Source organism: Rattus norvegicus, chromosome 4 (genome assembly GCF_036323735.1).
Source record: "Rattus norvegicus strain BN/NHsdMcwi chromosome 4, GRCr8, whole genome shotgun sequence".
Lineage (NCBI taxonomy): Eukaryota > Metazoa > Chordata > Mammalia > Rodentia > Muridae > Rattus > Rattus norvegicus.
The window spans coordinates 154838456-154864298 of NC_086022.1; the positions used below are offsets into that span (position 1 = coordinate 154838456).

The 25843-nt window shown below is 35.5% G+C and overlaps 1 protein-coding gene across 33 annotated transcripts in view; it reads right to left on the bottom strand.

The window, feature by feature from the left end:
• Wnk1 (WNK lysine deficient protein kinase 1) overlaps positions 1-25843 on the bottom strand; it is a 125558-nt gene that overhangs the window by 37866 nt on the left and 61849 nt on the right. For 31 of the 33 annotated variants that reach the window (NM_053794.2, NM_001002823.2, XM_063285410.1 and 28 more), the window contains exons 5-8: positions 9227-9315; positions 7190-7409; positions 5379-5712; positions 4625-4812 (exon numbers count right to left, since the gene is read on the bottom strand). In NM_053794.2, the coding sequence (NP_446246.2) occupies positions 4625-4812; positions 5379-5712; positions 7190-7409; positions 9227-9315 (831 nt within the window). The other 2 variants (NM_001199095.1, XM_039106940.2) reach the window with 2 other exon arrangements.

Below are 25843 nucleotides of genomic sequence, written 5' to 3' on the forward strand. Positions count from 1 at the left end.
CCAAGTAATTATTCTATTTTACCTATAATAAATGTGTTCATTCTTAAAATGTTTGTCAATGGAAAGAGCTAAAGTTAGAATATTAAAGGACAATAAATAACCTTATTATTTTTATAATTTAAAATATATTTCAATTTAAGCTACTGTTCCATAGTGCTACAACATTAGTCTATTAGAGGCTTCAGTTATTTTTCATTAACTAACAGTAGAAATTTAACTAGTATAAATCAGAAGAGGTCTTTGGTATTTGGTATAAGATAAGCCGAAAAGAGTGGAACATACTTATAATAATGTTAGCACCCAAGAGGCTAAGACAGGGGAATGTAAGAGTACAAGACCTGAGCACTGTCTTAAAAAAACAAATAAAAAGATAAATGACTTGTTGCTCTTTTCTGTGTTTAAAGCTACAATTAATAGTTTTACTATAAAACAAGCTACAGGTGCTAAATCATTCTTCTGATCATTGCTAAGGGCTGAATACCATGAGTTTCCTAATTCTGACAAATCAGGCAAAAAGGCAAACCTGATTTAATAGCATGTTTTATTTCCAGAATTTAGACTAAGCTTGCCAAATGCAATATACATACTTCTCTACCATGCACTGGACTTCTAAAGTGAGCTTATGTAAGAGCCCAGGCTCAATCCTTAACAACATAAAAACAGAGGACAACCTGAAATGTTGGACATCATCCCCAACTTGTCAGAGACAGGTGTCTGTTGCTTGATTATGTATACAACAGACTGCAAGGCACATAAGATTCTACAGAGTCTATTATCCTCTCCCATCGCAAAATAGGAACACGAGATTATGGACAGTATCTACCACACCAGGCTTCACATGGGTTATGGTAATCTGCATTCAGGTCTCCATGCTTGTGCAGCAAGCACTTTAGTCACGGAGCCATTTCTTCAACCTGCTAAAGTATTTCTCCATAAAATCAAAGTGCTCATATTTTATTGATTATTCAATTTGTGTCCTGAGGCTATAAAACATTGTACAGTTAATCTTTTTCCTAAGTAAAAGTCTTAAGTTTCTGGTGTTATTAGTTCAGAATATTCTGTTTGGAAAAGCAGCAAACAAGGTCTCATAACAATTAATGTAATTTGAGAGGTTGTATGTTTCACAGACATTAATGGACACAAGGAAAATTACATGTTATATATGTATCTAATATACTCGAGTCTATGCCCCACTTTATGTAATCTAAGAGGTGAAAAGAAAGTGCTTCCCAGACAGGAAATAGCCTTTTGATTTCCCGACATTTCACTTCATACAAATGACTGAATTAAAATCAACTTTTACTCCTCGATTGATTGGTTTAAAAAACAAAGGACTTGGGGTTGGGGATTTAGCTCAGTGGTAGAGCGCTTGCCTAGGAAGCGCAAGGTCCTGGGTTTGGGCCTCAGCTCCAAAAAAACCAAAAAACCAAAAACAAAGGACTCAATTAGTTGTATTTCTTAAGAATAAACTGAGGAGAAAACATACTTGGTCAGTGTTTGGTAGACTCTACTTTTGATTAGGCTAATGAGTTGAATTAAGTAATCCACATACTTCTTGCTAAGATATTAAAATGAGAACCCTTTTATCAATAGAAGATAGAAAAGTATAATAAAAACTCTATTAATATATGCTAATGACATTATAAGCATTCTCTTTCATTGCCTCTTTGCTTTTTATTCCCATTTAAAGTCTTATTACAAAAATGTTTCCTATAGGAATAGTTATCTTAAAACACAACATTTGCTAATAGTTTAGTTTTGCTTTTTTAAGCATATAGTCTCTATGCCCGGATGTATTCATTGGTAATGGTTTTTCACTTGTCAGGAAGTTTACAGTTACATACAGTAGTGACAAAGAGGGAAGGCAGGCTGGAGCGTCGGTGCTTGCGCTGGGAGGCAGAGTGCATAGGCAGGACACTCTCCAATGCTTTAGAGAGTTTTTCCGCAAAAGTTTCCTCAGGGGCACTCCGAAGGAGGGAAGGACAAAGAGGTGCAGACAGCACTGGTGGTGGGGTGGAAGGAGCACTGGGAGAGATGCGGGATAGAGAGGGAACAGCAGAAAGATGGGGAACACAAACCGACATGCTACGGCCACGACGAGGCTAAACAGAAAACAAACACACATGAAAAACACAGTACTTTGAAAACAAAATAACCAAATGTACAGTGATAATAGGGTATAGTTAACATAAAGAAATGTTCTACCCTCCCCAATTCTACAAAAAAAAAAAAAAAAAGAGTGTAAGACATAATTCTACAAAGCACAGCTGGTATATTGTAACTATTTTCCCTGTTCTGGTGGTTTTGTGCAGGTTTTCTTATAAACAATCAAAAGATCAATTATGATCTTTAATATTTTGAAATAATATCAACTATTATAAGTTCATTAATTTAAAAAAATGACTAACAATACCACACAAGAAAAACAGTTAACTATAGTTCTAAAACCTTAGTAAGACTAAGCAAGAATAAATTCTATTAGAGTACAGGATTTGGGAGATGAAGAGTACATTGTCTGTAAGAGCTCTAGTAACTTGAGGGAAAAATTCACCTATTTTTTTTAGAAGCCATCTAAAATGTTGTTTGCTCACAGCTTTATTCTATTGCCACATTCTGTAAAAAGGTTAAAGAGTCATTGACTAGAAGAAAAAATTCATAACTGGGTATCAGAAATATTGTATATTGTTACGAAGGAGCCAGTGAGGGGGTACTTTCAATACCACAACCCCCAAAATAAAAAATTCAGTTTAGACCTACAAAGCTTGAAGTACCTTAAGAGAAAGGGTGTAATACAGCTACAGAGTAGCCTAATACTGTGAAGTTGTCTGGACCTATTTGTTTTTTTTTCAAAACTGGCTGCAAAGAAAGCCTTCAGCCAAACTTGAAGCCCATAAGTACATATCATAATTTAATTTATTTTGATTTCAAATTTTTATCATTTTAAAACTTTTTCTCTTACAGTTTTACATTATTATAAGGCATAGTAGGTTTTTGAGATGAGACAACAGAATTATAAAATATTTTAATGTTATAAAGACTTGTAATTCTTTATAACTATTTGACAGAATATTGTCATCAAAAATCTAGAAAGTCTGATTTTAGAGCAGCAAATAAATACAACTATGTTAATGGCTTAAGCATTTAACATCTACATAAACGATCAATCCTGCTTGTCTTTTAGAAACATACATAACCCTGTGGAGAGGGAAGCCAAGAGGTAGAAAATAACTGTCAAACAAAAGGAGAAGTTAAGAAGTGCTGACAACTAATATTTGCCAGTATTCAGAAATAAATCACCCAAGATCATTTACCATACTTAGGTTAAAGAACAGACTGTTAAAAGTTTAGTATACATTAGTAGTAGTTTTCTTTGTATTAATGTGGCCATTAATCTTGGGATCTATGTCCAAAGCAGGACTGATCGATCAATGGACTCCAAAACAAACATCTTTTATGTGCAAAAAGTATCTTCCTGAAAAACATTCATTTAATGGAGATAAGAATTCTTCAAAGTTCAGATTAAAGCCCTCTGAGGAGGGTGGGAAATCGGTCTGCTTAAAGATTATACTAAACAAGTGAGATAGAGTGAACAATTATCATCTAATTCCTTTCTGAAGTATATGATCTAGCTTTTTTTTCTCCAAAGACCTCACAGAGAGTCAGCAAAAGAAATGAGGATATTTTATGATTCATCTCCTTTAACATTCACTATTGCAAATGGACAATGTGCATATGCATCGTGTACACAAACAAACCATTCCAAGAAATTTACTTCTATAAGCTGACTCTGAAAATAAACTGGTAATGAAATAAATACCAAATAAAGGGAAAAAGCAAATGAACATATACTGGGAAAGGAACACGCAGAGCAACTGATGATCAACTAAATACAAGCAATAAATTAGTTAGAGGTCATAAAGGATTCCTTTACACTATAATACTCACATGCAACATTCTATAATAGTTTGAAGGTCTTACCTGGTTTTTATACAAAAGAAAAATCTTAAAATTTCTTTAGTAATAAGCTTTAAAATTATTTTAAAAAAATTTGTTCCACCCACAAATCATCTGGTATATCTAGTTTATGTCACTGTGAAGAGTTTTTAATTCCTAGGAGTCTTAATGTTCACATAGCTGCTTTCTAGGAAGCTCAGTTAATTCTCACTGTCTAGTGTATATTTACCCAGTCTGATCTACTCCAGTTATATTCTTGTGAACTGATCTTCTTTAGCAATAATACCCTCAGTCTCTGCTCTAAGTTGGTTTCAAGTCACCCCAACAGATATCAAAATCTGCAACTGGCTAAGTCCTTCACATACATTATCCCAGCATTTGCATATAATCTCTAGATTATATACCCATGTAATTCAAAAGCCATATAAAAAACTGTCATATTGCTAGGGAATTAACAAGAAAAGTCTGCACATGTGTAGTACAGATAAATTTTTTAAGCTTTTTACTATTTAAGTCCCCCAACATAAAAACCCCAGATAAAGAAGACTGACTAGACCATTTATAGTCTCTTAGACTCACAGTGCTACTTAGATGACATAAATAATTTTAATTTGGCAGATTACCTATTGATTACTATTTTGGTATTCCATTTTCTTATGCATTTACTCACCATACTTGAGGGTGGATACACCCCATGGGGCTGAGATTGTGCTTGGATACTAGAAACTGTATGTCCTGGTGCTGTGCCAATAGAATGTGCCTGCTCATGTTGGGAGCCATAGGAAACAGTCTGTTGGCTGCTCACTCTGGATTCTGTGAATACAGATGATCCTTGACCACTGTCAACTGTTCCATCAGCTGAAGGAAAAAATGAATCATAAGAGGGAGGGATATGGAAGGGAAAGAAATTGTTCACATTTAGAGTCATTACATTAATGTTATTAGTTATTTCTTTGTTCAAACCCAAATTTTTAAAAAAATGAATAGCTCAAATGAGTACTTAAAAAATTATTTCTCTGATTCTCACTGAATGTTATCATCTGAAGAGCAAACAAAATTTAAGTTAGTCTTAAATTGAATCCAACTTCCAGGTCTTACCCTGTGGAGACCTATGTGTACTTGATATTCGATTAATGTGCACTGGTCTTATCAGCCTTTGGTTTGCTCTGCAGTATTGCTAAAAGAGCTGAACCAGATTAACAGCTGCAATTATAAATGCCAAATTTCCTCACTCTTGATTATTCACAATCTTAGGGAACTAAGTAAAACAGACAACTTAAACCCCCAAGACACTGGAAGTTTTTTCAAACTTTCTTATATTCTAACCACATTTCCTCAGTGTTTCATCCTATTAATCATGGGTATAGGAATAGAAACATATAAAGAACAAACTAGCACATCTGTTTACTCCCCCAGATACTTACACAACACAGATATACTAGGTTGCTGATACTGCAGCTGTTGATGCTGATCTGCCTCGGGTTCTTCAGGCTCTACTTGAGTAGAAACTGAAGCGGATGTGGTGGGAGCAGTGGGTATGCCAGTGCTAGCAACAGAGAGTGGCTGGATTCCTGCCTGGGAAACACTTGCTTGTTGTTCATTCTGCTGTTTGAAACTGCTCTCTTCTTGTTTTCTTTTTTCTTGTTCTTCTCGAACCAACTGCCGCTGCTCTCGTTTTCTCTTAATTAATGATACCCTATCTTTGATAGCTTTAGCCATGGTCTTGTGATCACCTTCACAGACATAACCAGACTCGACCTACAGAGTAAAAGAGTATATTAGGAAGAAAAGGGTACCCAAGGAAAATGACTTAAAATGACAGTAAAATTACTAGTCTGGGTTAAGTTTCTCCACAATTGTGGTAAACAGAGACCAGCAGTCTCAACTGACCTAGACCCTTGAGATCTCTCAGATACTGAGCCACCAACCATACATCAGCTGATATGAGGCCCCCAACACGTACACAGCAGAGATGTACGCCTGGTCTGGCCTCAGTGAAAGAAGATACATCTAACCCTCAAGAAACTTAAGGCCCTAAGGAGTGGGGAGGTCTGGTGAGGTGGGAGAGGGTGGGGTGGGGGCATCCTCTTGGAGACAGGGGGAGGAGGTATGGAATGGGGAGCAGTCTAGAGGTAGACCGGGAAGGAGATGAAGACTGAATTGTAAAAAGCGGATCAAAGAATAAAAAAAACAAAACAAAACAAAACAAAAAAACCAAAGGGAAAAAAAAAAGATCAAATGAACAAACCAATAAAATTAAATATCTATTTCATATTTAGCCCATTTTTAAAAACACTGAATAATTTATGAATCCTAGTAAGGGTACTCTATAACTATCTGTGTGATAATTGACCATTTTTTTAGGCACTGTGGCATATCTAGATTTGGTTAAGGGTTTCCTTTAGAACAGTGATCGTTTACACATACTTAAAGTAAGGATACATCAAAGAGTAATTAGTAACTTTTGACAATGAAAACATCCTGTAGAGTAAAAATGTTTTCATAATGTTTATTTTTGTTATTTATATCATGTGCATGCAGATGAAGGCCCAGTATTTGACCCCCTGATACTGGAAGTACAGGAAGGTGTGAGCTGCTTGATGTGGGCAGTGGAGACTGAACTAAGGACCCTGGAAGAGCAGTATACACTTGTAACTGCCATCTCTCCAGCCACCAAAGTAAAAGTACTTTATAATCCTGTATCTGTCTACAGTATTTATGAGGATGGATCAAAGGCTAACCAGTATTTAGAAACAATTCAAAACTTGATCAGACTGTATATGCCTGTAATCTCAGCACTCAGTGGGATGAGACAGGAGGACCATGAGTTCAGTGTTCCCACAGCAAAATAGCATAACTAACACATTTTGACTAAAGAATCAGCTACAAAGGAGGAGTTATTAAACTTTATAGACATTAAAAGGACTCCAAAATGCATCCCAGTCTTATATCTCATTTATCCACTTGTACCTACATGTTATTTTCCTCGTATAAAAAAATTTAAAGAACTAAAATCCAACCACATCAAAACAATATCAAAAAACACAAAGAAAGAACTTAAAGAGAAATTATAGGTAGCCCCAGCCCCCACATCCAAAGACAATACACTTGGGAGCAACACAACCTCATATAAATGATATACATATCATACATCACTAATTAAATAGTTGTTTTGCTTTTTTCCTATCAGTTTCAGTATATATAAATCTACATCAACATCTACGGGCCAATTTACCATTTCTTGAGCAACATCTTCTGGTACATCCCTCTCCAAGTCAAAGGAAAACTCAATAGCTTCATTGTCTTTGTATTTTCCCTTTAATTTCTTAATATCTTCAATACGTAGCCATAATTTGATAGCTATCTTTTCTCCATCATCTTCTTCTGCTAATTCTACCCGTACCCCTGTTTCCTCCTGGAAAAAGGCATGGTTCAAAAGGTCTTTGATGGAATATCTTTCAAAGAAAGAAAAATCAAAAAAAAAGAAAGTCATTAGTTTGAAAGGACATTTTTCTTTCTCTTTCTGAGATAATATTTCACTATTTTACCCAGGTTGGCCTCAGACTACAGAGTACTTAGAGGAATAAGAATGATTTTCGAATGTATGTGTTTACTATTATTTAGTTAAGGGAGAACATCTACAGAAAAACAAGGAAAATTTTGTTATTCATTTTAACATTAATCCATTTGAGTGGTAATGTTATAGAGAGAGAGGGGGGAGGGGGGAGAGAGAGTGAGAGAGAGAGAGAGAGAGAGAGAGAGAGAGAGAGAGAGTGTGTGTGTGTGTGTGTGTGTGTGTGTGTGTGTGTGTGCGCGCGCCCAGGGAGTGGAGGCAATGGAATATATGACCTTGTACATGATAGACAAGTACTTCTACATCTCCAGTCTATAGTCATACTTTAGTCTGTTTTGTTTTTTTTTTTTTAAATAACAGTCGATAGGGACAATTTTTAAATTAAATGACCTAGTCTTATTAGTTAGTAGGATATAATTATGGCAAGTCATACATACATAGAATATCGAAGCTTCAAAATACCAAAGAAGCATAGCAAAAACAAACAAAACAAAAGCCAAGAAAACAAAATTATGTATGGCCTTGACTGACTCTTGAACAATAACTATCCAATGGAATACCATTTACTAACTAATATAAAATGAAGGCGGAGAAAAGTTAATAGTCTTTCTGAAATTTCTAAAATAATAAATGATGATATAATAAAAACTAGAACATAAATTTATTGATTTCTAGTTTGGTACTTTCTATAACAGCCACCTTCATTACTACAATAAATTCCTTATCAACAACTTGTGGATTAAACAAGTCAAAGGCTGGTTATATAACAATCAAAGAAGTTTCAACAAAATACCAGTAATCAAGTAAAACTGTTCCATCCAGAAAAGAAACAGAATGACATTTTAAGACACAAAACAAATATCCCTTTGTTTACAGTGAAAAAGTCTGAAAAGAGCAAAACAGAAACTCAAGCTAAATATCCACTGAACAGTCTTATTAAAGATCATGATGTTAAGCTCTTCTAAATAACATTTTGAAATGAACATGAGCCTCGAAGGGTGAAGATACAGAATTCTTGAATTTGACTGATATACTCAATTGTGCCCATATTTTAGGAGATAGGTTATGCTCAATTTACAATTTATATTTGTATTAATTAGGATAGGATGGTGTACTTTTTCTTTTGTAGCTGGTATGGGGGTGTGGTAAAGGCAGATTATTTTCAAATACAGATTGTGGCTGCCTGCCAAGCCTACAGGTGACCCATTAGCTGCACTGCATAAACAGATACTTGACACTTTTCTCAGAAAAGTTCTGTTTGTACAAATGACTAAGCCAGATCTCCTCTTAAGCCTTGGGTAAAATCTCTTTTTACTCAAAGGAATTTTGATATTTTGCTCTTTAATGACAGAAAAAAATCTAGGCCTACGTAGCTGAGCTGACTTTCAAAGCCAAGATTTTACTTTACCTTTCAAACTTTAATGAGAAAAGGATTAAAGAATGGGTTTGCTGCAATGGAGAATAAACTTTAGAGTTTTCTAAAATTATCCTCTAAGTAGTCTGTTGTAAGGTGTAAGGCTTACATTAAAAAAAATCACTAAACCACATTTTTACAGTTACAGTGGGCAAATTTGAGTAGATTCAATGGAAATAATCCAATTTTTTAAAATGTTATATGCTATGAATGAAAAAATGAAACACAAGTATTGAAGTCACCTCTCATTGTTCAAGTGACACAGTATCAAAGAAACAACTTACCTTTCATCTTTGTTTTGTCGGATACATCCTTCAATAATTTCCTTCACTTCAGGAATTGCTACTTTGTCAAAACTGGCTGGCTTCACTCCCTAAAATCAGAAATAATGAAATAATGAAAAGAGAATCCTAAACTATGTTCTAAATAAGATGCCTCCTTAGTATCCTGGTCTTTTTTCTGATGTACCTGTAGGACCTGATCCAGAGGTATTAAGTAGCAATCTCAAGAAACAACAAGTAGTATGGTAGGCTACTTTCTATTAGTAGAAAAACATTAGGCTGCTCAAAGTATCTTACATGGTATCCAGGTGCTCTGATTCATTAGAAAATCTTTTGTGCAACTTTGAAAACTAACATATTGATTACTTCAGCCTTTATTCTGGACACTGAACCCATGAGTAGGTATGAAGTCACACAGTTTGGTAGACATATTATATAATACTCTTTAAAACACTTAGTACAAAAAATTATGGGTTACTATTGATTTGCCAGAATAACTAGGAAGCAATTTTACATAAATAAAACAGAAAAAAGAGAATCAGGAGCAGTGATATAAGTCTGCAAGCCCAATACTTTTGAAATGGAGGCAGGAGGATCAGGCTTGCAAGGTTATCCTTGGAGTAATGTCACAATGGAGTACCTCAGTAACGGAAATTAAACTAGTGATAACCGGATCATAGAAAGGTATATAATCTCTCACAAGACTAAATAAAAACACAGTTGTTTGAGTTCTTCAAGTGTAGACTGGAAATATTAATATTTGTCTTGATTCTGTTCAAGAAACCACCTTAACTTTTTACAATAAGGTACTTTAAGTCCTAGAGGAAATGTATTAGAAGATTCAGTACTATCACTGGTTTCAGACACCCACTGGTTATACATCAAATGATTCAGTGTCAAAGCCATTAAATGTGGAAATTAACTACAAATTTGATTAATTTTTATTCATTACCCATTGCGTTCTTTCAAGCAGTGATTTAGAGAATTGAGCTCCTAAGAATAACTCTTCACAGCAACTAACTGTGTATTAAGAGTAAAATCCTCAAGTCACACAAAGGTAATTTGAAAGTTTAAATCTGAGAATGACTATAAAGATCATTTTTTTGGATTTTCCTTAGTCATTTTCTTTTTCAAATGCAGGTAAATAGTCCCTAAATATCTTTGTCTACATAATTCTGTTTGAGAATTTCATAAACATATGTGTCTTCATTAAGCTACAAATCCATGCACACACAAACCCTTTGAGACCACTTAGTGATGCCAGTGTACACTTGGGTGAAGTCATCCACTGGATCCTGGGTAATAAACCTCTTAGAGGCTGTCCCTCCCTATTCATGCTAGGATTTTGTCTGGTTTATTTTACTCAAGTCTTGTACATGCTGTCACAACTGTTATGAGTACATACGTGCAGCTGCCCTGCTATATTCAAAACACCCCAAATAAGTTGTGAAAAGAGTTAATATATATATGGGTATAATGATATACCATTAGGAGTCATTTTAACATTATGTCCGTTTAGCTGAATAATAATCGTAGGTATTGGGCTGGAGAGATGGCTCAATGGTTAAGAGCACTGACTGTTCTTCCAGAGGACCTGAGTTCAAATCCCAGCAACCACATGGTGGCTCACAACCATCTGTAATGAGAACTGATACCCTCCTCTGGTGTGTCTGAAAACAGTTACAGTATACTTATATAAATAAAATAAATTTAAAAAAAAAATCGTAGGTATTTCTCTAGGGCCTAAGACATACTACAGTTACAAGTATATGTTTTCTTTTAAGAAGCGGGCCTTAAATCCAATCATAAAGTGTTTCGTTGCCGGGTATAATGGCACATGCCTTTAATTCCAGAATTTGGAAGGCAGAGGCAAGTAATCTCAGAATTAGAGGCCAACCTGTTAAACACAATTTCCAGGACAGACGAAACTCCATAGTGTAACCCTACCTTGGAAAATAAAACAAAACAAAAGTCAAAAAGGTGGCGGGGAGCGGGGAGGGTGTTGTATACCTCCATAACAGCTTGCCACTATTGTACCAATGGCTATGTCTTGGTAGGCCAATCCTAACTGGGATCACAGCCGAGTGAAGACTGGTGATGCCTTTTCTCCACTAATAGCTGCACCTTCCAGCAGAACTAAAAAACCTAGCTTAGTAGGAATGAAGCTTCTAGATTGTTACAAGGTTTGCTTTCTCCGTGTTCTAGGTGCTACTATGTAGTATCGTTAGCAACATAATCTTATTATCTATTTCCAGATGACAATAGCCTGTCTATGAGTTCCACTAATGAACAACTCCAAAATAGGAAATATATGTCTACCACTGGTCTTTTTTGTTTTTTCCTTAATAGCTTATAATGTCAAATAGAACAACTATTTTTAACCCTCACCTCACCTCAGCTACAGGATAATTCCTTTTAAATTCTTTGTATGTTTGTATAGATTTTAGAAAGCTTCTACAGTAGTAGGTTTCCATGCAGCATTTCTGAAAGTCTTTAGTTTAAATTATCCCTACCCATTCTCCATTCTTGTGAGTGATAGTATTAAAAAAGTCACCCTGGTGGCACACATTTTTTTAGTCTAAGATATCAGGTATTAGGCAGAATTGCAGTAGTTTATACTTGGCTAACTTAAAGAGCTTATAAAGAAATTCTTTTCCATGTTTAAGATATGGGTATTGATTTCCCTGATGACAAAGGATGTTGAGCATTTCTTTAAGTACGTCTCATCCATTCAAGAGTCCTCTGTTGAGAAATCTGTTTAGCTCTGTACCCCATTTTTTGGGGGAGGGAGGGTTCTCTGAAGTCTACCTTCTTGAGTTCTTTGTATATTTTGGATATTATCCCTCTTTGTCAGTTGTAGGATTAGTAAAGATCTTTTCCCAATCTATAAGCTGCCATTTTGTCCTATTGACAGTGTCCTTTGCCTTACAGAAGCTTTTCAGTTTCATGAGGGTCCATTTATCAATTGTTGACCTTAGAGCCTGAATAATGTGTTCTATTCAGGAAATTGTCTCCTGTATCATATCATTGCATTCAAGGCTACTTCCCACTTTCTCTTCCATGAAATTTAGTGTATCCACTTTTATGTTTTGAGGTCCTTGATCCACTTGGACTTGAATTTTGTGCAGGGTGATAAATATGATTCTATTTGCATTGTTCTACATGTAGACATCAAGTTAGACCAGCAACATTTCTTTTTCCATTGTATGGTTTTGGTTTATTTGTCAAAAATCAAGTATCCATAGGTATGTGGGTTTATTTCTCAGTCTTCGATTTGATTCCATTGATCAACCTGTCTGTTTCTGTACCAACACCTCCTAGTTTTTATCATTATTGCTTTATAGTACAGACCCTAAGATTCCATCTTATATCAATTTATTTTCCTCTGCCTCCCAAGTACTGGAATCAAAGGTATGTGCCACCACTACCACCAGGCAAATTCTCATATCCCCTTACCCCTTTTAAAATTTACATCCCAAATGTTGCCTCCCCTCTTGGTGCGCCCCCTTCATAAAGCTCTATTCTATTACTTGCGATTTTCATTTTTCTTAATAGCTAAATATCCCACTGTGTGACTATAGCACATTTTCTTCATCCATTCTTCTGTTTATGAACATATGGTTTGTTTCTATTTCCTGGATGTTATGAATAAAGCAGCAATGAACATGGATGAATAAGTATCTCTAAGATATAGTCTTTTGAAATATGTCTGACAAAGGGTGATATACTTGATCAGTACGTAGATCTATTCCTAGCTATTTCAGGAAACTTCACACTGCTGATTTCTTCACTAGCTGCACTAGTCTGAACTCCCATTAACAATGGGTAAGTGTTCTCCCTTTGCCAAACCCATGCTGTAATTTTTTTGTCTTTAAAATCTTAGCATTTCTGTCTGGGGTATGTCAAAGTAGTCTTAACCTGGATGACTAAAGGACTGAACACTTGGAAATATTTCTTAAGCATTTACATTTCTTCTTTGAGAACACTCTGTTAGTTCCATGACCCAGTTTTAATTGACTTGTTTTCCTGATGTTTTGTTTTTTATGTATTCTAAATACTAACCCTCTATCAGATATATACCTAGGAAAGTTTTTTTCCCCTCATTCTATAGACTGCCTTTTTATTTGACTGTCTGTATCCTTTGCTATACATAAACGTTTTAGTTTTGAGAATCCATTTAAATTGCTAGTTGAAGAAGAAGAACTTGGCATATTTGCTGCTTGTATACAAGAAGGCTACCAAGCTTTATGTGTTATGTTTATGTTCTTTGCTAAATGTGTTTATCAGCAGTCAGAATTTTCTGGTAAAAGCCATAGAGTCTTTTATGCATAGAATCATATCATATGCAAACAAGAATACTTCTGTTTCATCCTTTCTTATGTGTACCACTGTTAACATCTTCAGTCACAAGACTGTAAGCACTATAGTAATAGGAATGGAGATCATGGACACTCTTGACTTATTACTGATTTTAGTGGACATATTCTTCATATAACTCAAATGAAAACAAGAATACTGCTAAAGTCAAAACTGCAGTGATAGAGCAAAAGGGCATTTAAAAGTTAAGACTGTAAGAAAGAGAAACCATGGGTTGTGTCTCAGTTGGTACACCTGCCTAACAAGCTTAAAGCCCTGGGTTTGATCTCCAACACCACATAAGTCAAATCTGGTCTGGTGTTCCATAATTGATCCTGGTACCCAGGGAGGTGCCACTAGCCAAGAGGATCAGAAATTTAAAAGTATTAATGGTTACAAAGGAAGTTCAAGGTCAGCCTAGGTTATACAAGACCTTGTTCCAAAAACAAAACAAAAATAAAATAAAACCACAAGTGTCACAGCACACAAGCAGTTTTGGACATACACATAGTAAGTAAAATAGTAATTTACAATAAAACAAAACAAACTTCGTTTAAGCAATTTTATGGATGTATTACACTAAAGCCTGATAGGAGAAAGTTTGAATTTTCTGTTCTATATTGGCTTTTGTTTTCTACAATAAAGTAAAAACAGCATAAAGGAAACTTTTAAATGGCAATAAACACCTAAAATATTATTTGCAAGCAATCGTCTGAAACATAATTTGGTATAACAGACTGAACAGTTAGACTTTGCATGTGAAGACAGTTCAAATGCTACGAAAAAATAATCACAAATCAACAGAAAATATAATGAGGAGAAAAATGTTCCTTCTCTAATACAAGAGAATATAATCTCCAGGGAATGCGCTTCAATTATTGGCAGTAATATATTAACTACGATGGCAAATGTGGACTGACTTTGGTAGTAATGTAAAGGACAATGACCCTGCTTCTGTCCCTGACGATTCTAAACTGCCATCTTATACCACAGCAGCTCATGCAAACACACACACTCACATCTTTACAAACTGTAATTTCTATCTACTTGCTAACAAAACAGAAAAGTCATGTATGGCACAACCTCAAATATATTAGTTAATACTGTCATTTAAATTTATGGCTAAAGTTAGAAACAGATGGCTCTATATGAATGTAATAAAATATATCCAGAAGCCACTGTGGCCTTAAAAAATGACCTTTAAAAAATAACTATGTGGTCCAGCAATGGTGGCACATGCCTTTGATCCCAGGACTTTGGAGGCAGAGGCAGGTGGATCTGTGTAAGCTCATGGCCAGCCTGGACTACAGAGTGAATTCCAGAATAGCAAACGTTACACTGAGAAACCCTGTTTCAAATAAACAACAATAATAATGTACAAGAATGTATAAATTTAGTATTAACAGACAAGTAAAGTATTTGGAATAAGTTCAAACTTTTATATGCCTGAAAATGACTTACGGAAGAGCCATTTGAGACATTGAGTGGCAAGGTTTTGAGATACTCGTGGGTTTTTTATTTTTAAGATATAAGAACTTGGGCTGGGGATTTAGGTCAGTGGTAGAGCGCTTACCTAGGAAGCGCAAGGCCCTGGGTTCGGTCCCCAGCTCCGAAAAAAAGAACCAAAAAAAAAAAAAAAAAAAAAGATATAAGAACTTAATATATATTTGATAATTGACATTTTTTAAAAGTTGGTCTAGGTTATTCTAAAACATAATTTTTAGCACCAGAAAGAACATAGTAGTAATAATAATGTTTTTGTATTAACTTCATCTTATTTTTATTTAACATGCATATATGAAATAGAGACAAAGATTAACTTGAAAGTCTTACAACCCCTCAAAAGCAACCCTTTTCCTTACTCATTATCTTAATCACACTTGGTCCTGTTCCAACTAGTAAAAGCAAATGTATTTCCCACCTTTTCTGAATAAGATTAGAAAATATAAAACCGATACTAAAATAGAAAAAACTGGGTTACTGTTAAAGAAAAAAAAGTAAGCTTTATTCAATAAGGACATACACTTTTCCCACTCCACTCCTCCCAACAGGCAACTTAGCTCTAAAAGTATTCTTGTTTTACTGTTGAAAGTCACAGGATCTATCTTTGGGCAACCGTCTTGATAGACATACATTCCCTTGCAAAATGTGAGAGTAGCCTATTTCTCTTCTTTAAATGATATTAAGTATGTCTTGAGTATCTATGGATACCCACTAGATACTTTCAAGGTAATATTTGTGTACTTTCTCATTTTGTTTTGAGACCTTGTCTCAGTCACTTCTGTAACACATATAAAGTATAAAAAATATAGAATATTTGACTCTAAAGTATCAAATATGCAGCATTAGGTGCTAGAGAGATGGGTTAGTGGTTAAGAGCACTGACTGCTCTTTCAGAGGTCCCAGGTTCATTTCCCAGCACCCACATGAGGGCACACACTTGTAACTCCAGTCCCAGGGCCTCTGTCACCTGACACAGACATCCATACAAGCATAACACCACCAGTGAATATCACACACACACACACACACACACACACACACACACACACACACACACACACACAAACCCACCTCTGTCTGACTTCATTAATTCTGTTTGTTTGCCAACTAATCTGCTGGAAACACAGGAATGAGTCATAATATAGAATTCTTTGGTTCAGTCTTTGATTTTTTTTTTTTTAAAAAACTGTCAGCAATTCCTTATAAAAGCTTAAGTTTCAAAAGTTAGGGTAATATTTAATATCTTGACAAAAGTAAAACTTGTCCTAACCATTCAGAATTTAGAAAAGCATACCTCCTCACACAGAATAAATTATAGATCACTAAATAATTTCAGTAATTTAAGTGAAATTTCCTGTATACATCATTAGAAAGGTTATAATATGCCTGTATAAAGACTGGAAATTCTTACCTCATTTATACAATCCTTTTGAGAACAGCAGCAGCAATGAGAATTTACAATAACAAATACTGAACAAAAATCTTTCTTCAAAAAATCCATCAGAAAAGGCAAAACAGACTTAATAGAGTTTAGGAAAAAACTAGGGGGAAAGTAAATAGAAATACAAACTACCATAAACTTAGCCTATAGCATAAGGAAGACAAAGACCAAAGTCAGAGCACTGGTCTTGTTTAGCAGCCATGCTTCCCAACTCTATTGCGTTTGTTCTGCTCAGCCAACAATCTATTTAGATTGGCTCTGTGGATATAAACCCTGAAAGGGCAATGATTTTGCTGCTAGTAGTTTCTTCTGCTTCTCCTACAATAGCAGTAAATCCTTGAATAAGCACAGCCGTTTTTATTTGCTCAAAGCTCCACCTACTGTATCCAAAAGCTCTGCCTCCCTGACTGTGAAATCTGCCTTAGAGGCGTTTCTGTATGTGACACTATATATCTAGCTACTCAAACACTTTTTCACGCCAATCATATTAAAACTTACCTTTATTTAGAAGTGGGATAAGAGACTGAACTCAGTCACCAAAGGAAATTCAGAAGAATCATCAAGAAGGGACAATACACTGACAGTTATCCAGTTAACTTATGCTCCCATTGGCTTTTTGTCCAGAGGACCCCTATTTACTTCACAGCACACACACACACAGCAGCTCACAACCATCTGTAACTCCAGTTTCCAGAGAATCTGATATCTTCTGGCCTCCATGGGCACCAGGTACAAGTGGTGCATAGAAACAGATGCAGACAAAACACCCATGCACTTAGACAAATAGAAATAGATCCTGTTTCCCCAATTGACAAGTGTGGTAATATCAGGGCTGGGGACGTCGTAGTTCAGTGGTACAGGGCTTGCTGAGCGTGGATGAAGCCCTGAGTTCAACTCCCACTGTGTGTGGAAGGGAAGAGTAAGCGCTATTAAACTGCTTCCACTTCTGTATAGGTTTTTTTAAAAAAACAGCAGTGAACTGTTATACAAAACCAATAAAGGTTTCTTTTTTTTTTTTTTAAATCCATCCTATTTAAAGCCTACACATGTACAGAAATTTCCTGGACCCAAATAAAAGCTACTCTGAATTTAATTATTAATCATTGTTTAGCTTTTCTTCATATTAACACAGTAGAGAAAGTACTGCTGTGGCATCAGCATAAAGCTGTATCCTTTGAAATGGTATGAGATTGAATCGCAAAGACAGCAGTGGATGTCAGGTAAGGGTTAGATGCTATTTGGTAAAAATACTTCTACTCTCGGGAAAGCTAAATGACTCAGTGGGTAAAAAAACTTGCCATTGAGCCTGACATGAGTTCAATCCATTAGACTCATGTGTTGAAAGGAGAGACTGACTTTCACACAAAATGTTGCTGTGATACATTAGTGCCCCCCCCCCATGTATACATATAAAAAAAAATACTTCTATCCTATAAGGTTAGAAATGCACTAATTCTGGCAGTAATTTCTGGCTCAGTCATTTAACACTACTAAGCAGCCAATCTAAGACAGCAGGTACTGGGCAGACATGCAGCAGTTCTTTCAGCTTACACATACAAGAAAGACTGTTTAAGACTACATGCTTGGCTAACTCAAAGCACTTTTGCAAAAACAAAAATTGCCTTTCCTGTGCTTCTTTAAGATATGGGTATTGCCAAGAGGTGGTGGTGCACGCCTTTCTTTAATCCCAGCACTCAGGAGACAGAGGCAGGCAGATCTCTGAGTTTGAAGCCAGCCTGGTCTACAGAGGGAGTTCCAGGATAGCCAGGGCTACATAGAGAAACCCTGTCTCCGAGGGGGACAGAGAGAGGGAGAGAGGGAGAGAGGGAGAGAGAGATCAGGGCCAAAAAACAAAAAGAAAAAAACCAAAAAACCAGCAAAACCCCCAAAACAAATAAAAGTAAATAAATAAAATAAAATAAAAATAACTTTAAGACACATAGAATGGAAGGAAAGGAACCAAAACAGAAATCCCAGGACTGAAAAAAAATCTTATGAGCTTTAGATACTGTTGGAGGAGTTAGAGAAAGGATTCAAAGAGCTGAAGGGGTTTGCAACCTCATAAGAACAACAATGCTGGGTTGGGGATTTAGCTCAGTGGTAGAGCGCTTGCCTAGCAAACGCAAGGCCCTGGGTTTGGTCCCCAGCTCCGAAAAATAGAAAAAAAAAAAACAAAAACAAAAACCAACAATGCCAACCAACCAGAGCTCCCAGGGACTAAACCACTACCCAAAAAGTACACATGGACTGACCCATGGCTCCAGCTGCATATGTAGCAAAGGATGGCCTTGTTGGGCACCAATGGGAGGAGAAGCTCTTAGTCTCACCAAGGTTGGACCCACAGTGTAGGGGAATGGGGGGGGGGGGGCAGTTGGGGGAGTGGATGGAGAGGGGAACACAGAAGAAGGAGCGGAGGATGAGATAGGGGGCTTATGTCCAGGGAACCAGGAAACAGAATAACATTTGAAATGTAAATAAAAATATCCAAAAAAAAAAAAAAAAAAAGAGGAAAAAAAAAAAAAGAATAGCTCTTAAAAAAAAAAAAAAAAAAAAAAGTTGTACATAAGATCCCCAAACTGCACTTTGGGGCCTTACATAAAAGTCTGTGATCCTTGCTCAGCACACACACAAAAAAGACTGATTAGCTCTATGTTATACTTGTTATCTGACCCACTTATCTTAAATCTATGCCTCTGGTAGTAAGAACCAAGGAAGAGTATTAATTCAGCTACTTGGGAGGCTAAGGTAGTAGGACTGAAAGTTCAAGCCCTACTTGAATTACAGAATGAACTCAGAACTCTGTGAGACTCTATCTCAAAGTAAAACTTTTAAAGGTGGATATGGAAATACATAGGTCAGCAGTAGAACATTTGTCTAGTATGTGCTTGGCCATAGGTTCACTCTTTAGTGGAGCAGGAAAAGTAATACAAGCTTTGCATGCTATTAAAAGCATACACCACGGCATCAATATTTATATGGAGGATAGTGCATCTGAGGTTGGAGCAATACCTTGGTTCTCAAGTATCCAAGGTAATAAGCCTTAGGAAATCACGAGGCAAGCTAATTTCCTTTAATAGAGCCAACTCAATTTGGTAGGGCATTTGAAGAGGCTTGTTTTCCAATGGAAATATATGCTATGTTCAAATACCTGTAAACTAATGGTTCATACCAACAAGAATCTGGCTTAATCCAGCCCTTTAACAACCAAGTTAAAAATAATGGAGATTTTTAATGACTTTGTTTGTGTAATTTGACTTTGTCACTGATTCCATTAGCCTTTGAATTGCAAGGCTTGAACATCTTATATGGAAAAAACAGGATTAAAGCCATTAGGGTAAAATTCCTTCCAGTTTTTATATAACAGATTACAGTTTGCTCCTTTCTATAGAAACAAGTGACACGCATTTGTGATTAGTGTTTGAGGTTGAGAAAAATGTTCTATTATCTTTTAGCAGTTAGAAAAAAATCTGGAATTAGCTAAAATGATTCTTTAATAAATCCTCCTGTAAATCTGGATTGAAAGTGAAAAGATAAGTTGTACCTTAACATTCTTGTCTTTCAGAGGTTATCTGTTACCACTGTGGTTCTAAATTTAAGAGACTATTTGGGGTATTATTTGTGGGGTTAAAAAAAATTGCAAAATTTTTCATAATTCCTCAGTGAAGCCTGAATATCAATCTTTAATTCCCTATGTAGTAGATAGAATAAAAACTGACAGTATGTAAAGATACTTTTCTTACTTAGGCACATTTCAGCAATAATGAATTTTCTGGCCTAAGAACCATAAGAAGTAAGTATACACTAAACAGAAATACATCTGACCAAACTTACAGGGGCGATGAAGATATTAACTTTTAATATTATTATTATTATTGCTGTTGTTATTATTATTATTATTGAGTCAGATTTGGGGAAAGGTGTTTATTGAGAGCAAAGGAAAATATCTTTTATAACAGAAGGAGCACTATATGAAAAATACAATGTTTTTGGTTAGTTGGCTCATTTTTTTGAGACTAGATCTCTATGTAGCCCAGGCTGGACTCCAGAAATCTGCCTGCCTCTGCCTTGCAAGTGCTGGGATTAACGGTTTGTACCACTACACCCAACTGAAAAAGTGTTATTAATGGAAACAAGTTTTAAGCATTCAATGAACAAGTACTCAGTCTGACTGACTTACTCTGAGAAAATAAGGGTAGATAGAGGTGAAATACTAAACATATAGTATAGAATTCTACTTTTTGTTCTACCATTAACTGGACCATTACATACTAGAACATAAACTGTGCCTTACCCTAGCTGCTCAAGTTAATGCACTATTAGCACTCACTAGACTAGATATTCAGAAGTCAACACTAAATTAACATTTTTTCATATGAATGCTCAAAATTACAGAAATAAAATGAAATATATTTGTGCTGAGAAATGCAGTAATAAATACAATTCAAGAAAGAAGAACAGCTCTCTACATTGATATATTGTTACAAATGAAGATTTTGGAGTCCCACCACCCACCCACATCTTAGTATCTGTTGCCCCTTTTGCATATGCACTTTTATAATCAGCCCTCTGAAAAGACTCCTAACTGAAAGAGAATGAAAAGCATACAAATGTGCATTAATCATGATTTTATTTAAAAATAGCAAACAATGCTGTACAGAAATTGATATGTAAATTTCAAAAAATACTGCATTTTAGATTTAATTGGCAAAGACACAGAATTTAATCTTCATTGTAGAGACCAGATACATCAAACTGACCAAAATAAAAGTTTACTGCTGTTTGAAAATCCTGGGTTGGGCTGGAGAGAGGGCTCAGTGGTTAAGAGCACTGTCTGCTCTTCCAGAGGTCCTGAGCTCAACTCCCAGCAACCACATGGTGGCTCACAACCATCTGTAATGAGATCTGATGCCCTCTTATGATGTGTCTGAAAACAGCTACAGTGTACTCATCATACAAAATAAGTAAGTAAACAAATAAAATTTAAAAAAAAAGTCTGTATTAAAACTGCTGTGAACAACAACAAAAGGCTATATTAATTTAGGTTGTTCTTGATACCCATCCTTTTTCTCTTTCTTTCTTTTTTTTCTTTTTGAAACAGAGTTTCTCTGTACAGCACTGGCTGTCCTAAACCTCACTCTCAAGGCTGGCCTTGAGAACCTTCTGCCTCTGCCACCTAAAAGCCTTTGCTGGGATTAAAGGTATGCGTCAGTCACCAATACCTGGCTAGGGACTTAAAACAACAACAACAAGGAAAAGAAAAACCTAGAAGAAAAAGTTTAAAACAACAACCAAAGGACAAAACTATTAGGATCTATCTTAATATCTTGTTTTTAGACTCTGTTATTATTTGTCATGACATTAAGTAAAATGATTAAACCTTTCAAGTCTGTCATGCTATCTATGACTATACAAAAATTAGAATAAATATAAGGTAATTTGCAAGGCAACTGACAAAATTATATGCAAATATCAATTCCTTCATCCTGTTTGAAGTTTGGCTTTATGAATGACGCTTATTAAATACATTTCATACAATTTGCTGAATATCATTAATGACAACTAATTTCATCACTACTGATGCTATAGTAATATTAGTAGAATGACAATATCCAGCAAGTGCTATAAGTGTATACCCAGGACGTTTTTAAATTTTATAATGCCTTTCTCAGTTCATACTTTAGGCTCAGAGGAATTAAAAAACCTGCAGCTATCAAACATTCCTGGGATCTGAACCCAAGCAGACCAAACTTCAAATGCATTTAATTCATCTCTCATAATCCATACTCATGTATTTATTTCACAAATACTGGCCGAGTGCTTATAACTTCCAAATCACTGTATTACCTAGTCTTTAATTCTATACTGTCAACTCCTATATTTGAAAATGCTATATTTTTTTAACTGATATCCATTCCTCATCATGAAATGAACAACAAAGGGCCTGTGTTTTGTGTTACTTTTCTAGAGGGCTGCTTGTGTTTGAGGTAATAAATATACAGACAACACAATAATTTCATGTAACTATAAGCAACAAATGACCACTATTAAAATAAGCCCCATTGAAATATTGTGTATATAACTTGTATTTGAATTAGAATATAAAATAAAAATTTGCTGGCATGTGATAAATGAAAAATAAAGTGAGGATGGAATCAGAGTATATGATATATTTTAAGAATTTTTTTAGATAGGTTAATCAGAGAAAGCCTCGCTAGGCATATTAACATTAAGAGAGCTGAATGATATATACAGTGTATTATCAATGCATTATTTCTCTGTTAATTCAGTCTGCCTTTATCACTCTCATATCAGCAATAATGCAGGTTAAAATGCCCTCATATCATAACTGACACTATACTGCTTATTAATTCATTATAACACTTGATTTAAGCTGGATCTGAGATCAGAACTCTTATTTTCCAATTTTTTTTTAAATGTTTTATATTTTCTGGTCTGACAGCTACAGTGTACTCATATAAGTAAAATAAAATAAATCTTGAGAGAGAGAGAGAGAGAGAGAGAGAGAGAGAGAGAGAGAGAGGGAGAGGGAGAGAGAGGGAGGGAAAGGGAGGGAGGGAGGGAGGGAGGGAGAGCACGCAAGAGCACTTAATGCTTTTCCTAAGGCCCCAGGTTTGATTCCCAGTCCCAATGTGGTAGCTCACAACAGTCTATACTGGAGTTCCAAGGGATCTGAAGCCTTCTGGCCTCCCTGGCGACCAGGTATGCATGTGCTGTACAAGACAAACATACAAATAAAACACTCAAGCACAATATAATAAATAAATGCATGCATACATACATACATACACACACACACACATAAATAAATAAGAGTGTTAAGAAGACTAGGCTGTTCAAGACACCATCTTAAACAGAAAGACACGGAAAAAGAGCAGCCTAATTTCCTCTTCTAACAAGACATATGTATTACTTCCTTAGTTTTAGAAAAACTATCCTGAAATGTTTGCGGGATATTTTAAAAAATACAATTTGCTTTTGCCCTCAGAAAACAAAGTAAAAATAAGACTAAAAATTATGGGGAAATACTGCCAGGAAAAGCCCCACAATCCTATCCTGACAGCATAGAACGTTGTTTTAACTGGCTACCAAGAAACTTCAATTTTGAGATTTTTTGAATCTGTACAAGAGGGTTCAGATGCTACCCCATTCTATCCTTTTTTTCTATACTTATATATTGCTTCTACGTGTATGTCAGTTTCTATTTACTGTGATTTAACTTCATTTTGTAAGAAAACAATTTTTCAAAAGTCATTTTAAATTTCATTTCTTTTTTGGAATATAATTCTCATAAATTGGCATAAAGCCCAACTTTTAACTATAATTGGGATTCCTTTAAATTTAAATGTTTTATTTTTCAAAACATTTATAAATGCCTGTACTATGCCATATGCTATACAATGAACAGGTAAATATAAACAAGTATTTGACAGATAAACTCTTAAGAAAATGACTTTTAAAACACTATATACATCATCCTTCATGTTAGCTATGATCTGATTATTTATATATCCACCTAAAAATCTGATGTCAAAATACAACATACAATGGAATAGTATTCAGAAGTACAACCTTTGGCATATGGTTAGGTCATGAATGTACAAACTATATAACTTAATAAAAAGAATCTTTCACAGGAAAGGACAATGTGAAAAGGCATTCTGCACGAGGAATGGGTCTCCCATAGATACTGAAACTGGAGGCGCCTTTATTTTGAACTTTCCAGTTTCCAGAACTGAAAAATAAACTATATAAAATAAATAACCCTGCTGTTTAATTCACTCAGTTTATGGTATTTCTATTATAGCTGCTCAAAAGATTAAAACACCGTTCTTTATCCTTCTCCAGGAATAGAATCAAGCAGTTTAACAATAAAAGGAGAAAAAATACAGAACTAAGGAAGAACAAAAGCTGCTGAATATTATACAATAGAGTATTATCCAACTATAAAAAGTAATGAAGTACTGCTACATGTCAGCACATGAATGAACACTGGAAATATTACGCTAAGTTAGTAAAACTAGAATATTGATATCATATGCCCCCAAAAGACAAATCAAATTCAGTTTGGTGAGTAGAGGAGAGAATTACTAACTATGGGATTACTTTGAAGAATGGTGAACAAGTCCTAGAATCAGTTGGGAAGGATACATTAGAAATGTAACAGAAACCGCCAAACTATATACTCATGTATTCATATTTGCTCACTTTAAAAATATTTATTCAACAACTGAAAACAGACTGAGAGCTATAATAACTAAGAAATAGTTACAACAGTCTGAGTACTATTATTAACAGAAAGGTCTTATTTAAAAGGATTTTATTCTTTTTTAACATTGATTATTTTATTTATTTACATTTCAAATGTTGTCCCCCTTCCTGGTGTCCCCTCCACAAACCCCCATCCTATTTCTCCTCCCCTTTGCCTCTATCAGAGTGCTCCTCCACCCACCTACCCACTCCCATCTCCCTGCTCTAGCATCCTCCTATGCTGGGGCAACAAGCCTCCACAGGACCAAGGGTCTCCCCTCTTAACTGACATGAAGTTTATAACTAGTAAACTCTTCTTCATTTCCTATGAACCAATTTTTTTAAAACCATCCAACTGAATTAAGACTGTAAAGACAAAGTCATCACCTGAATTAGAATAAAAGCCAAGTATACTGTGTGTTAGGTCTTCTCTTATCAAGAGTAAAATTTGCTCTGTGCAGACACTTCACTTGGAGTTGTAGTGTTCTTCTTGGCAGCCTTAAACTTGTTTCTAACACCTTGAAAGAGTAGTCAGTGCTCTTAACTAAGCCACATATCCATCTCTCCAGGCTCCCACTTTCTCTTTGTTTGTATGTCCTGTTTTTGTTTTTTTCAAGACAGGGTTTTTCAGTGTAGCCATGGCTGTCTTTGAACTCACTATGTAGACCAGGTTGATCTCAAACTCAGAAATCCATCTGCCTCTGCCTCCTGAGTGCTTGGATGAAAGGTTGTTTGTTATTTTTGTGTGTGACCCATTCTGTTTTATTAGGGTTTCTTAACAGGCTCCTGGGTGAAGGACTATTTGCAAGAGCATGAGCTCCCTATCAATGGTTATACTTCTGAAGAAAATGTCTCTGCTTGCCCTAGTGACCATTAACAGCCGATAGATAAGATGCTTAGGGAAGGTGGGGCACCCTAAAGCCCTCCCTGCTAGCTACCATTATCTGTCCACAAGTCTTCAGAAAGGAACAAAATGTTGGTAAACATAACTGCAGTGAAATCAATAATGCGAATGCAAAGTCATCAACATGCTCCAAAGACAACGTTCTACC